This window comes from Typopeltis vanoorti, chromosome 13 (assembly GCF_054136105.1).
Source record: "Typopeltis vanoorti isolate ZY-2024b chromosome 13, IOZ_Tvanoo_1.0, whole genome shotgun sequence".
Taxonomy (NCBI): domain Eukaryota; kingdom Metazoa; phylum Arthropoda; class Arachnida; order Uropygi; family Thelyphonidae; genus Typopeltis; species Typopeltis vanoorti.
In genome coordinates, this window is record NC_143561.1 from 28,090,202 (window position 1) to 28,103,836 (window position 13,635).

The window sequence follows — 13,635 nt, forward strand, 5'->3', positions numbered from 1 at the left end:
CTTTTCCAAATTGGAGGCAATGTAGCCACATTAGTTACAGACAGGTCTTCTGATCCTATAACAAGATCAAACACTATTGTATGCATAACATTCCGCTTCAAGTAATAGTATATAAATTCCATTTCTTTCCTGCCATGTGATCTTTACTTCTTCCAATTCATGTCTCCAAAGTTGAAGTCCCCTTAAAATTTTATCTTTGAAATTTTTATTTTAAAATTTAAATTTTATCTCCTCAAAGTAGAAATTTAGTGGAAGCATTATGAGATCATCATCATACTAGATTAACACAATTATTGATTATTTAATTATCAATTGTCTTAATTATTGATTAACACAATAAGGACATCTCCAACAAGTAATAATAAAAAGGTTATTGTTCTACTATATAAAACCTTTATAGATAAATATAAACTACTTCGTATATTTCAGACCAAATCTGGAGTGATTTGGTCTGGAATCAGATGGATCAGATGTTAAAGGATGATTTCTAATATAATGGTAAACTATTTTCATTGGTAGATTTGAGTATAAGTAGCAATGATTCTCAGCTATTTTAATTTTCAAGGTTCATTTATAATTTAGATCAATATCAATTATTTCATTTAAATTTTATCCTGGTTTCACTTGTATATTCTAATGAAATAGAAAACACAAGTGAAACAGTTCCATTCTACTTCTATCCCCTCATTTCTCTTTCTTTTTTCTCTGTTTATGTTTAGAACAGAATTCCTAGCACAGTTTGCATCTTTCAGTAGCACTGAAAGATGCAAACTATTCCCATATGCAAGCCAAGTAATGGATATTTTCAGTCTACATCTTTTTCAAAGTCAAGCAATATCCACTCTATCTGCATATGATTGGAAGATATTCAAGAATCTCTCATTGATAATATGCAATTAGATATGAAAAATAATTTTAAAGACATGAATTTGCAAACAGATAAGTTGGGATGTTTAATGTATGTAATATGAAATTATTTTCTACTGGCAAAAATTATTGTAAAAATTAAAAACTACAATGGACATGATAGCAGTTTAATCCAAAAGTTTTAAGTTATTCAACTCAAGTTTCCCTGAAGGATTCAAAACTTTCTACATAGTTTTTAATCACACACAGAAATATGTCTAAAATACTAATCTAAATATACTGTAGTACTTACTTCAACAACTGTCTTAGAGAAGAAATAGATATCTATCCTGTACAATTTGCTCCCATATTCCCTGATCAAAATGGGTAATTCAAGGCAAAAAGTCTGGTAATAAAAATTTTGGAATATTTTCACTAGTGTTTTCACTATATCTTTCTTGTTATGTTTTAAAGCATTTAATATACATTAAAGCCACAATATCTGGATAACTTAATAGAGAAAAAAACATTTGGTATTGAGTTAATTGAGGACAACAAAGCAACAGAAATGAATGAATAAATGACCATACAGTACTTATATTAATCAACAGGGCTATCTGTTAGGTATCAACAAGTTGCGTATGGGGGAAGCAATATCCAGGAAAAGGAAAGTTACTAATGGTGTGTCTCAGGGATCTGTTTTAGGGCCATTGCTGTTTAACATGATATTAATGATATTGGTGAAGATTTGAATGGAGACATTCAGTTGTTTGCAGATGATGCAAAGTTGGGATGAACCATGAAGAGTAGAGAAGATGTTGTGGCCTTATAAGAAGACTTAAATAAATTGAGTGATTGGGCATGGGAATGGGGATGCAAGTTCAATGTTGCAAAATGTAAGGTTTTAAAATTTAGAAAACAAAAACGGGATGCAGAATTTATGCTTGCTGAGGATATATTGTCAGAGGTGGAGAAAATAAGACATCTGGGGGTGATAGTGGATAAGGATCTGAAATTTAGGGGACACATAGCAAAATTATGAAGACAACACAAAGGCTTCTGCAAATGATGAGAAGGACACTGACTTGTAGAAGTAGGGAGATTCTTGTTCCATTGTATAAGGCTTTGATGGCCACACATGGACTATTTGTGTTCAGATTTGGTCACCTGGTTTTCAGAAAGATGAAGAGATGTTGGAAAGGGTCCAGAAATGACTGACTAAGGTAGTTTCTAATCTCTGGAAAGTCGAACATGAGGAAAGATTGAGAAGATGTAATTTGCAGAGTCTGGTGGACAGGAGGAAAAGGGGGAGATATGATAGAGACCTACAAGTTAGTAAGGGGTTGTTATAGGATCAATGCTGGAGAGGTTCTACAGAAAATAGTGCGAGATCAGGGGGAGAACCAGAGGTCACCCCTGGAAACTGTATAAAGAGGGTGTGAGTAGGGGAGTGAGAAGCAAGTTTTTTTCATGCAGAGTTGTGAATGATTGGAATGCCTTGCCTGAGAGTGTGTGTGCAGAGAATTTGAGTGTGTTTAAAGCATGATAATGATGAGCTGTGTGTGTTTGATAAAAGGAACTCCTAGATAAGTATTTGACTCCATGGGGTCTTGGATAATAATAATAATAAAAAAAAAAAAAATCTAAAGATATCATTAGTAATCATAAAACAGCTATTACTAAGTAATATGGATAATAATATTAATTTTTTTTAATTAATAAAATTTGATATTTTTAATAACTGCTGCAGAAAACATTGTTGAAGTATTCAATGATCACTTTATAAGGGTTGTTTTTCCACTTGGTTATACTATAAATTAAAGATGCCAAGAAATTATATACTCGGTTTAATCCTTTATCCAAGTGTAAGCAAACAAGCTAACGACTTCACATCACTTGCCATAGTATCCATAATGCAAAGCACATATCCTTGCAGATCAGTGGGAGCCAGACCCGGAGGTGATACTAAGGTTGAAGTAATGCAGAAGTCATATTTTCATATACGGGTAACCAAAAGGTGTCACACCTTATTATTAAAATACTCTGGATTAGAGATAGCTGTTGGAAGTTTTTCCACTTGTTCTGAAAGTCCCAGTCCTGAAAATACTACAGGCACATACTTTGTTTAATTACACTTGGATAAAGGATTAAACCAAGTATATAATTTTTTGGTATCTTAAATTTATGGAAAACTTCCATCAACTATCTGTAATCTAGAGTATTTTAATAACAAGGTGTGACACCTTTTGGTGGCACGTATATGAAAATATGACTTCTGCATTACTTCAACCTTAGTATCATGGTTGTTGTAGGTATGGAGAAGAGAATCGACCATGAGATGCGGTGATTAATACCTTTGGAGGGTAATGGGTGGCAATGCTGTAGCCAATGAAGTTCTAAATGAGGCTCTGCTATTGCTGTTACCCTCTTGCCATGATGAGAGCTTTAATAGCTCAATAACACCTTATCCCTACACTGTCCTCTACAGATAACGGGGAAGATGAAAAGCATTCTTGCTTCGCCCCTTTAAGCCAGTCCTTATAAGGACTATAAGGACCTTAGTATCACCTCTGGTTCTGGCTTTCACTCACGAGACTTCAATAAAGGTCAAAACAGTCTTGGTAGACACCCTTCCCATAATGCATAGCATTATACATGTCTGCAAGGATACTAAGGCAAGTGATGTGCAATAAGTCATTAGCTTCTATAATACAAGTTGCCCTAGTCCTGAAAATAGTTCAGGTGCAAACATTGTTTGCTTACATTTGGATAAAGGATTAAACCAAGTATATAATTCCTTGGTGTCGTTAATTTATAAGAGTGTTTCATCCTGATCAGGGTGGAATCATGAGGAACTTAAGTGTAGAGGACATAGAAGAGGATGGCTTATTTGTGAGTGAGCAGGAGGCATTTGGGTAAATAAACTTGAGGATATATCACCATGCATCTTAAGGGAATATTCCAGGGAATTGGCAGTAGCATTAGTATACCTGCTTAATAAAAGTCTTGCAACAGCACAGGTTCCAAGGAAGTAGTGGAAGGAGGGTAAAATTGCATAAAGGTGGTGGTGAGGCTGTAGCTCAAATCATAGGCGGGCCTGTATATCTGGATTGTGGTGAATCTGTATATCTGTATCCTACAGACTGTATATCTGTCTGTAGGATACAGAAATGGGTTGATAACAGCAGTATTCTCTGTGATTATCAGCATGGGTTTGTTAAGGGAAGATCATGTTTCACTAACTTACTTATGTGACAAAAACCTTGGACATGGGAGATGCATATACAGTGGTGTACTTTGATTTTGCAAAAGTTTTTGATAGAGGTCAAATAACAAGTTCTTATATAAAATGAAACAGATGGGATTGGATAACAGACTTCTAAGTTGGATCAGTGACTGGCTGTCAGATAGGTATCCGAAAGTTGTATATTGAGGGGTGCAGTATGCCGAAAGAAAAAGGTCACCAGTGGTGTGCAGCAGGGATCAGTTTTGGGGCCATTGTTGTTCAATTTGTATGTTAATAATATTGGGATGGGTTTAACTAGTGATATGCAGATATTTGCAGATGATGCAAAACTGGGGAAAGCAAAGCAGAGTTAAGCAGATGTTATGGCCTTACAAGAGGACTTGAATAGATTACATGAATGGGCAGGTAGTGGAACTATCAGTTCAATGTTGCAAAGTGTAAGGTCATAAGATTTGGTAAGCAACAATGGGATGCAAAGTATACCCTTGGTGGGGAAACTTTAAAGGAAGCAGAGGAGATGATAGATCTAGGAGTGATGGTGGACAAGGACCTGAAATTCAGCAGCCACATTGCACAAGTTGTGAAGACGTCATATCGGATAAGGGCAATGATGCAGAGGACCCTGATATACAGAAATAGAGAGATTAACATGCCATTGTATAAGCCCTCATATGGACTATTGTGCACAGATTTGGTGGCTGGGTTTTCATAGTGATGAGGATATGTTGGAAAGGGTCCAGAGAAGATTCACATAGGTGGTCAGTTGACTTTGGAATGTGGAGTACGAGGACAGATTAAGAGCATGTATAAATTGCAGAGCCTTGTGAATAGGAGGAAGGGGGGGGGATATGATTGAGACTTATAAGCTAGTCAGGGATTGTTATCAGGTTGACATGGAGGAGATTTTTAATAGAATGGGAGGGGGGGGGGTAGAACAAGAAGCCATCACTGGAAACTGTATAAGGAGGGTGTGAGCAGAGAAGTGAGGAGTAGGTTCTTTGCATGGAGAGTGGTTGGTGAGTGGAATTCATTGCCTGAGTGTGTTGTGAATGTAGACACATTGAATCAGTTTAAAGCACGGTCAGATAATCACTGTGTGCAATAGTATGTACCTCCCACGATGAGTCTCCGACTTCATGGAGGTCAGAATTTCTTACTTTTAATTTAAATGTCTTTCTTTGGAAAATTTTTAGCTAGGTTTCATAGCCATTGTCGATAGAATTATAGGAAAACACAAAAAAAAGAGAACAACAATTCAATTGAGATCACAATATTATATGCACTACTGGCTGCAGCAGAATGCATTAATAATTGTTCAAAATAAATTACAATAAAATAATTTACTTAATAAATTATTTTTAAATATAAACAAAAAATTAGTTACAAATTAAGGAACACATGAATGGTGAGTATTAGTCACTATAACTTCCCAAAATTGAGAAAGTTTTAGGCAATCGTTTTGGTTCAGGTTTGGGTTGTGAATGTGTGCTTCACAGGTTTCTTTTTACACTCTTTCCAGAAGAAAATAACTTTTGTGAACACTTTGGTTTTGTTCTACTGAATTCTGTGTTTTGTGAATAATGCATGGCTTGTTAAACTGGATTTGTTAAGCTTTTTAAGTGGCATGGATTCCTGATTTGTGCAGAATGACCAGTTTGTCCACGATAACATATGCTGCAAGTGCAGGGGATTCTGTAAAGGAAGACAATACAACAAGTTTTGGCAATAATAATGCAGAGGACACTGACTTATCTAAGTAAGACGATTCCTGTTCTATTGTATAAGGACTTGATTAGGCCACATCACTGCTATATTCAGTTTGATGACTTCACAACTTGTGCAATGTGGCTGCTGAATTTCAGGTCCTTGTCCACCATCATTCCTATCTCTCTATTTCCTCTACTTCCTTTTAAGTTTCCCCACCAAGGGTATACCTTGCATCCATTGTTGCTTACCAAATCTCATAACCTTACACTCTGCAACATTGAACTGACAGTTCCATACGGTTGCTAACTCCTACAATTTATTCTAGTCCTCCTGCAAGGCCACAACATCTGATTCTCATCACACTCAACAGCTTTTCATCATCTACAAACATTTACATATCATATCACCAATTAAATCCATCTCAATATCATTAATATAGAAATGAAATTAAATGACAATGGTCCCACCAAAACACTACTAGTCAATTTCCTCTTCTGGGACACTGCCCCCCCCCCCCACCACCACAACTTGTCAATACCTATCTGAGACCGGCTGCCTATCCAACTCACTCACTCATCTGTTATCCAATCCTATCTACTTTCCCACACCCACAAATTGAGTTATCAACTTGTGGGTGTGGCAATCTATCAAAAGACTGCAAAATTTAGTTCTAGTTCAAAATCTAGTATAGCACTGCATATGCATCTCTCTTGTCCAAAACAATCTTCACGTTGTTATAATACATAAGCAAGTCAGAAAAACACCACCTCCCTTTAACAACCATATGCTGACAACCAAAAAAGAATACCACTGTTATCAACCAATTTTTGTATCCATGCACTCACCAATCTTTCCACCCTTACTACAACTCCAGATATCCAGATCAGCCTATAATTTGTTGTCTTAGCCTTATCACCACCTTTGTGAAGTGGAACAATTTTATCTCCCTTCTGCTGCTTTGGAACTTGTGCTGTTGCAAGACTCTTGTTAAACTGATAGGCCAATGCTGATGCTAACGCCCTGGAACATTTCCTTAAGACATGTGGTGATATGTTATCAAGTCCTATTGCCTTATTGACATCTAGCTTACTTTACTCCTCATATACCTCTTGCTCACTCACCATTAAGTCTTCTCTCATTTTATTCTCTACAATTGAGCTTCTGATTTCACACTGAGGATGATATATCCTGATGAACCGTTTACCAAATACCTCAACCTTTGGTATAAATTGTTCTACTCTGGAGCAAATAAAGAAGGAAGAAATGGTGTTGGAATTGTGGTGTGTGGTAGAATGAAGGGTGAAGTATTGGAAGTGGGTAGGAAGACCATGGCATATCAAGACCTTTATGATCAATTAGAAACAAAGGAAGGACAGAGAAAGATTTATTGATTGGCAAAATGTAGAATTAAGGCATCAAAGGACATCGTCTTGGAGAAGAGCAACTGGTCGTCTTCTGTGTATATGCCCCACAAGATGGCTGTACAGCAGAAGAGAAAGATGAATTCTGGAACATGCTAGATGAAGAAATGAGGGAACTGGAAGAAAACGAAATGGTGATTGTTGGAGGAGACTTGAATGAACACATAGGAAGACAGAATAGGGACTGTGAAAGGAGGCATGGCAGCCATGGAGTGGAAATAATGAACCAGGAAGGAGAGAGGATTTTTGACTTCGCAGTAGTGTTTGAGCTGGCAATTGTGAACTCCTTTTTCTGTAAGAGGGAAGAGCAGTTGATAACATTTAGAAGTGGCAATAACAGTTCACAGATTGACTGCATTTTGACTAGAAGAAAACATCTTAAGGCAGTAACAAATTGGTAATCCCAACAGATCAAGTGCACAGTAACACCAGCTGCTGTGAGCAGACTTTAGAATAAGGTCGAAGATAAGAACCTTTGTAAGCCATGGGAGGAAGATAATTAAGTGGTTTTGCTTAAAAGAAGAGTGTGGGGAACCGTTTTAGGGAGAAGGTGTTAGAGAGGATTTCGGATGGACTAGAAAGTGTACAAGATTGGTGGAGACATAATTCAAAAGCAATTCTATGCTGTGCAATTGAAGTGCTTGGTGAAACATCCGGAAAGATTAGCGAGAAGAAGGAGGGTTGGTGGTGGAATAATAATGTACAAGAAGCAGTGACGGCTAAGAGGAAGGCAAAGCAGAAGTGGGAAGTGTCAAGAGTGGACAAGGACAGAGAGGACTACAGAGAGAAAAAGTGAGAAGCCAAGAGAGAGTTGTTGTGCAGGCAAAGGCCATGGCATATCAAGACCTTTATGATCAATTAGAAACAAAAGAAGGACAGAGAAAGATTTAGCGATTGGCAAAATGTAGAAATAAGGCATCAAAGGACATCGTACAAGGCAGATCAAAGACTCTGGAGGAAGGGTATTAAGGAGGGATGTGGATATAAGAAACAGATGGAGAATATACTTTGAAGGGCTTTTGAATGAAGAAAATGCAAGGAACTCAAAGAGAAGATGGGGAGCCTTATGAGGAGATGGTGCAGAACATTAGTAGAGTGGAAATGAAGGAGGCCATAAAAAGGATAAAAAATGGAAAATCGGTGGGCCCTGACAGGATCCCAGTGGAGGCATGGAAGGCAATGGGGGAAAAGGGAATTGAAATGCTGTGGGACCTGTTAATAAAAGTTTGTTAACAGGAAAATATACCTGAGGAATGGAGGGAAAGTACTCTTGTCCCCATCTACAAGAGTAAAGGGGATGCACAAGACTGTAAGAATTACAGAGGAATAAAGTTGATGTCCCACACAACGAAAATCCTAGAGAGGGTTCTTGATGGAAGACTGAGGAAGGAGGTGGAGATTGCAAAGTAGCAATTTGGCTTCATGCCTGGTTGATTGACGACAGATGCTATTTTTGGGTTACCACAGATGATGGAAAAGTTTCGAGAGACGCAACGGGGAGTTACATCTGGTATTTATTGATCTGGAGAAAGCGTATGATAGAGTGCCAAGACAAGAAGTCTGGAGGTGTCTGAGGGAGAGGAAGGTACTGGAGAAATATGTCAGGCTGGTGCAGAGATGTACAGAAATGTGAAGACAAGAGTTCGGACCTGTCTGGGACAGACAGAAAGTTTTCAAGTAACAATTGGCTTGCATCAAGTCTGTTCCTGTTTAATATTAGTTCTTTAGCACATTCTCTCAAAATTGGTGGTGAAATTTCATCCAGTCCCACAGCTTTATTGACATCCAGACTACTCGGTATTTGACACACACACACACACACACACACACACACACACACACACACACACACACACACACACACACACACACACACACACACACACACACACACACACACACTCCTCTTGCACTTCTAAACCATGAACCTGTCCTATCCCTCTAGTATTAAAACCTACTTCTTCAGGATGAAATACTCCAATAAAGTGTTCATTGAACAACTCCACTATGTCATCAGTCACTCGATTCCCATTTTTATCCAACAATATCATTCTTCCACAATCATTTCTCTTCCTACTGACCACATAGCTAAAAAATTCTCTAGGATTTTCTTTGGATCTCAGTAACAATCTCTTCTCTTCTCATATTCCAGTCTTGCCTTCATTACAATACTAATCACTCTCATGGTCTCAATCTTATATTCTTCATGCATCTGCTCTCCATACTCTTTCCTTATATCTCTTCCATAACCTCTTTTTCACCTGTAGTTCCTGTTTGATATTGTTCGTCATCCACTTTATACCAAATTGTGTCTGCTTCTTCACTCGTGGAATACAGCTTACTATTGCTGCTAACAAATATTCCTTCAAATTTGCTGATCACTAATGATATCTCACCCTTCCAATTCCTCCCTCCATGGAACTGCTCCAAGTTGATATCTAAGACTATTATAATCACCCACCTTATAATTGCGCATATATTCCCTTCTCTTTGAGACTCCTGCACGTCTATTCATATTCCAAGTCAAAACCACATGGTCACTCTCTCTTTCTAACTGGGGGAAGAGATGCCATCTCACTTATAATCAGCTATTCTGATGCTATGACCATATCCAAGACTCTTGCACCTCGTGTTTCTTCTATTACATGTTGCCTAAGATATTTGTCCCTCAAGAATTCTAGAAATTCCATTCCCTTATTACTAAATGCATTTTCCTCTTCCCAATTTATACTGCCATAGTTAAAAAAATCTCTCATAACAATCATTCTTATTTCACTTGCCAAGCTCAACTGGCTAAACATCTCCCACTCCTCACCATCTGTGCTCCTTGGCTTGTAGTAACACCCTACTAAATATCCTGTCTTGTTCTCCTCTACCTCACACATTATGATTTCAAAACCATTAGTGTCACTGCCCTCCAAAGCCTCAACTCTCAGAAGACATAAGTCATCACTTATCATAAGCAGTACTCCACCACTGTGTTTTCCCTTCCTATCCTGCTGAAAAATGCTATACCCTGCTACTTCTATTCCTGTTATTACATCATCTTCCAGCAACCACGTCTCAGAGATCCCAATGATCTTTGGCCAGTCTGATGCTATCAGTGCTACCAATTCATATCATTTATTCTGGATACTCCTGGCATTAGTATAAAGCATAAAAATGTCACTGGTTCTATACCTATCATTATCTCCTCCAGACTCCACTGGACTCAGTGTTACCTGATGTCGTCCCCCAAGCACCCATTCCCACAAGAGGCCATCCCAGCAACCATCCACCCTGGTACTTCTAGTTTCCTTGCATTGACACACTGACTCGTTCAGAGAACAGCAATCTCTCCTGTTATCTACTTCCTTCCTCATTCAAATGCAGAAGTTTCTTGCATACCCTTCCTTTCTGTCCTCAAATGCCCTCCAAGCATCCACATATTCCAACCCTCTCTTCTGACACATTCTGGCTATTATGCTATTCATTATAACTGCTCTTCTACTCAGCTCGTCATTATCACACCTGTGCAACGCACACATTCTCTTCTCTCTCTCTGAGTTTTCTTAAGTACAACCTCAAGCATGAATCATTAAAAAAAAAAAATACTTACATGTATGACATTTAATGTGTTCTGGAAAACTTGGCACATTACTATAACAAACAATGCCCCATTAATGTTATAAATTCCTTCCTGAGTAGTAATCTGTTGTTGATAGAAAGTCATTCCTATCAGTAATGCCAAAACCTATATAATTACACAAAGAGATATTTTATGTACTAGATTAGAATCCAGTGATATATATATACTTAATTCTTACACATCATTTTAATTAGCAAATCTTAATCTACATAATAGAGCATGTAATAGATATGAGAATCCAAAAGACTTAGTTTGTGACTGTAAACAAGTTTCTTTTATTCTTTTAAATATTAATGCCCCCCCCCACAGTAATACACAGTATTGCTGTGAGTGCATGGGGAAGAAGGACAAATGACTAAGGAGCAAGAAAGAATGTGTTGTTGTGTTTCTTGAATGGCTGGATAATCCTTAAGAAAAATGATATGATGAAGACTTTTCTCAAAAAACAGAGGGAGATGGATGAAAAAGGAAGATAACAAGTTGATAATAGTTTTGGAAACTTCCCATCAGCTGGTGAATAATTCTGCTGCTGCTGCTTACTCTACTAGGGTGTGCCTGGAGACAGAGAGAGAACTAGCATAGCAGCCTTGCAGGGAGGCACTGTCGAAGCCATACTTACACTAGAGTTTATGCACTCCCTGTCTGGAGTCTTGACCATGAATTCTTCATTCCTGCTGCATGCATCTGCTCTATAAATGTTCCTAATGCTCTACTTAGTACATGAACGACAATAAAAATTATAGTCACTCTGGTTACAAAAATCTTCCATAAAGCCACCAAAAATTGCAAAAAAAAAAGATAAAAATATATCAATAATTGCAAAAAAAAAAAAAAAACAAGAAAAATATACCAAAAAAAATCCAAAATTTCCAAGGCATTTAATTGAGTCTGGTATAGTGACCTTCCTATGAAAGCTACATTATTATGGCATTCCTTTCCTTTGTAAATGGATCCCCAACTCCCTTTCCAGTAATTTATTGCAGATCAAGGTAGATGGTTTTCCCTCCTCATCAGATTTGTTTAATAAATGCTGGAGTGCCATAGACCTGTGCTTTAACTAACACTCTCACTCAGACATACAGTTCTATTCATAGTGCTGCTGATGACAGTACCTTCTATTCCTCTTGTGCCTTTACAAAACCTTATAATGATCACATGATTCATGCTCCAAGATCTCCAAGATCTATAACTAACACCTTAAACTTCAGTCTCCTTGTCATCCTCAAGAAGGGCAAAGATACGTAGTGAATTTTAAAGATACTAAAATGCAATCATGCATCATTTCCCAGAAGAAAAAACAATGCTCACTTCCTTCACTTCTGACAATGTTTCTCTCAAAAAGATTAGTTTTCTCCCCTTGGGTTGAAAAAAAAAAAAAGGTTTGAGAAAGGCTGGATATCAAGTATACTTGCATAACTCTTGCCAGTTCAGTAAACTGTTCAATACTGTTTCTCCTAATGACTGTAATCCCCCATATCTTCAAGAAACACATAAACAAATATGTTCCTTTTTTCTCTAACCACCTGCCCACACATGGCATTACCATGTCATAAATCTTGGGGCCCCTCTTTCATTGTGTGTGATTGATATAAAAAAAATAATTTTTTGTTGATAATTTTTTGGTTATTGAGGAACACACTAACATCCAGAGATAAAGAGGTTATTATTCCCCTTTATAAAGAGTTGATACTTCCACATTTGGATTACTGTGCTTGGGTCTAGTTACCTGGATTTCTTGGAGATGAGGAGGTTGTGGAGAGGGTTCAGAGCAGAGTGACTAAGTTGGTGAGTGATGTAAAAAATGCTCCCTACATTGATAGATTGAGAGCTTGTGGGTTGCAGAGGGTTGGTTGATAGGCAGAGAAGAGGAGATATGATAGATACATTTAAATTACTAAAAGGTTTTTATAAGATTGATGCAGGGGAAATGTTTCAGCTGTGTGATAGTGATGGAAGAACAAGAGGTCATCCCTGGAAATTAAGGAAAAGTGTGGTTAACAAGGATGTGAGAACGAGGTTTTTCGCCTGGAGGGTGGTAAATGAATTCAAGAAGAGATATGGTAGATATTGTTTTGATAGTTTGGGTCTCCTGTGATGAGTTTACTGACTCCATGGAGATACCCGTAATAATAATAATAATAATAAAATAAGAAAAAACTAGTTAATTATTTTATCCCATCTTAATGGTGCTACCTCTTATATAAGTGGGAGATGAATTTCATTGCCTAGTGTGAGGCTACTGTCCTGCTTAATGGAGACTAAAGTGGCTTAAAAAAGTTTCACGTTTATTCTCTGGAGCAGGCATTTTCAGACTACAGTAATCCCTCGATTAGTGCGTCATTTTTTTTAGATACCCAAATTCGATTAGTGCGCCTCTAAAATTCAATGAGTGCACCTATATACATCTTAAAAATAAATATTACAGATTTTAAAAATTTTCTATCTATACATTTTTATGGCTAACTATTTTAAAAAATCACTCACCAGATTGAAATAATTTAGTTACCGATTTAAAACATTTTACAAAGTTATTTTTAATGGCATACTACACTACTTCCATGTACACTATGTATACTTTGAATACATAGAGAATACAGACACAAATTCTTGTCTCTGTATTCTCTATGGGATGCAAAAGGTCAACATCTCAATTCTTGAGATGTTGGTCTTTTGCCGGCCTGGATGGTTGAGTGGTAGGTGTATCCGCTTTTCAAACAAGAGGCTGCGGGTTCAAATCCCACCATGGGCATGGATGTTGCGATTTTCTGTGAAAATACTAGTGGTAG

General features: G+C 37.4%; 1 protein-coding gene across 2 annotated transcripts in view; it reads right to left on the reverse strand.

The window, feature by feature from the left end:
* The window catches only part of LOC150100012 (protein white-like), a 246,751-nt gene that overhangs the window by 133,387 nt on the left and 99,729 nt on the right, over positions 1–13,635 (reverse strand). For both annotated transcript variants that reach the window (XM_090403080.1, XM_090403081.1), the window contains 2 exons: positions 10,820–10,954; positions 1,160–1,252 (listed from right to left, as the gene is read on the reverse strand). In XM_090403080.1, the coding sequence (XP_090259206.1) occupies positions 1,160–1,252; positions 10,820–10,954 (228 nt within the window). The remainder of the gene's footprint in view (positions 1–1,159; positions 1,253–10,819; positions 10,955–13,635) is intronic.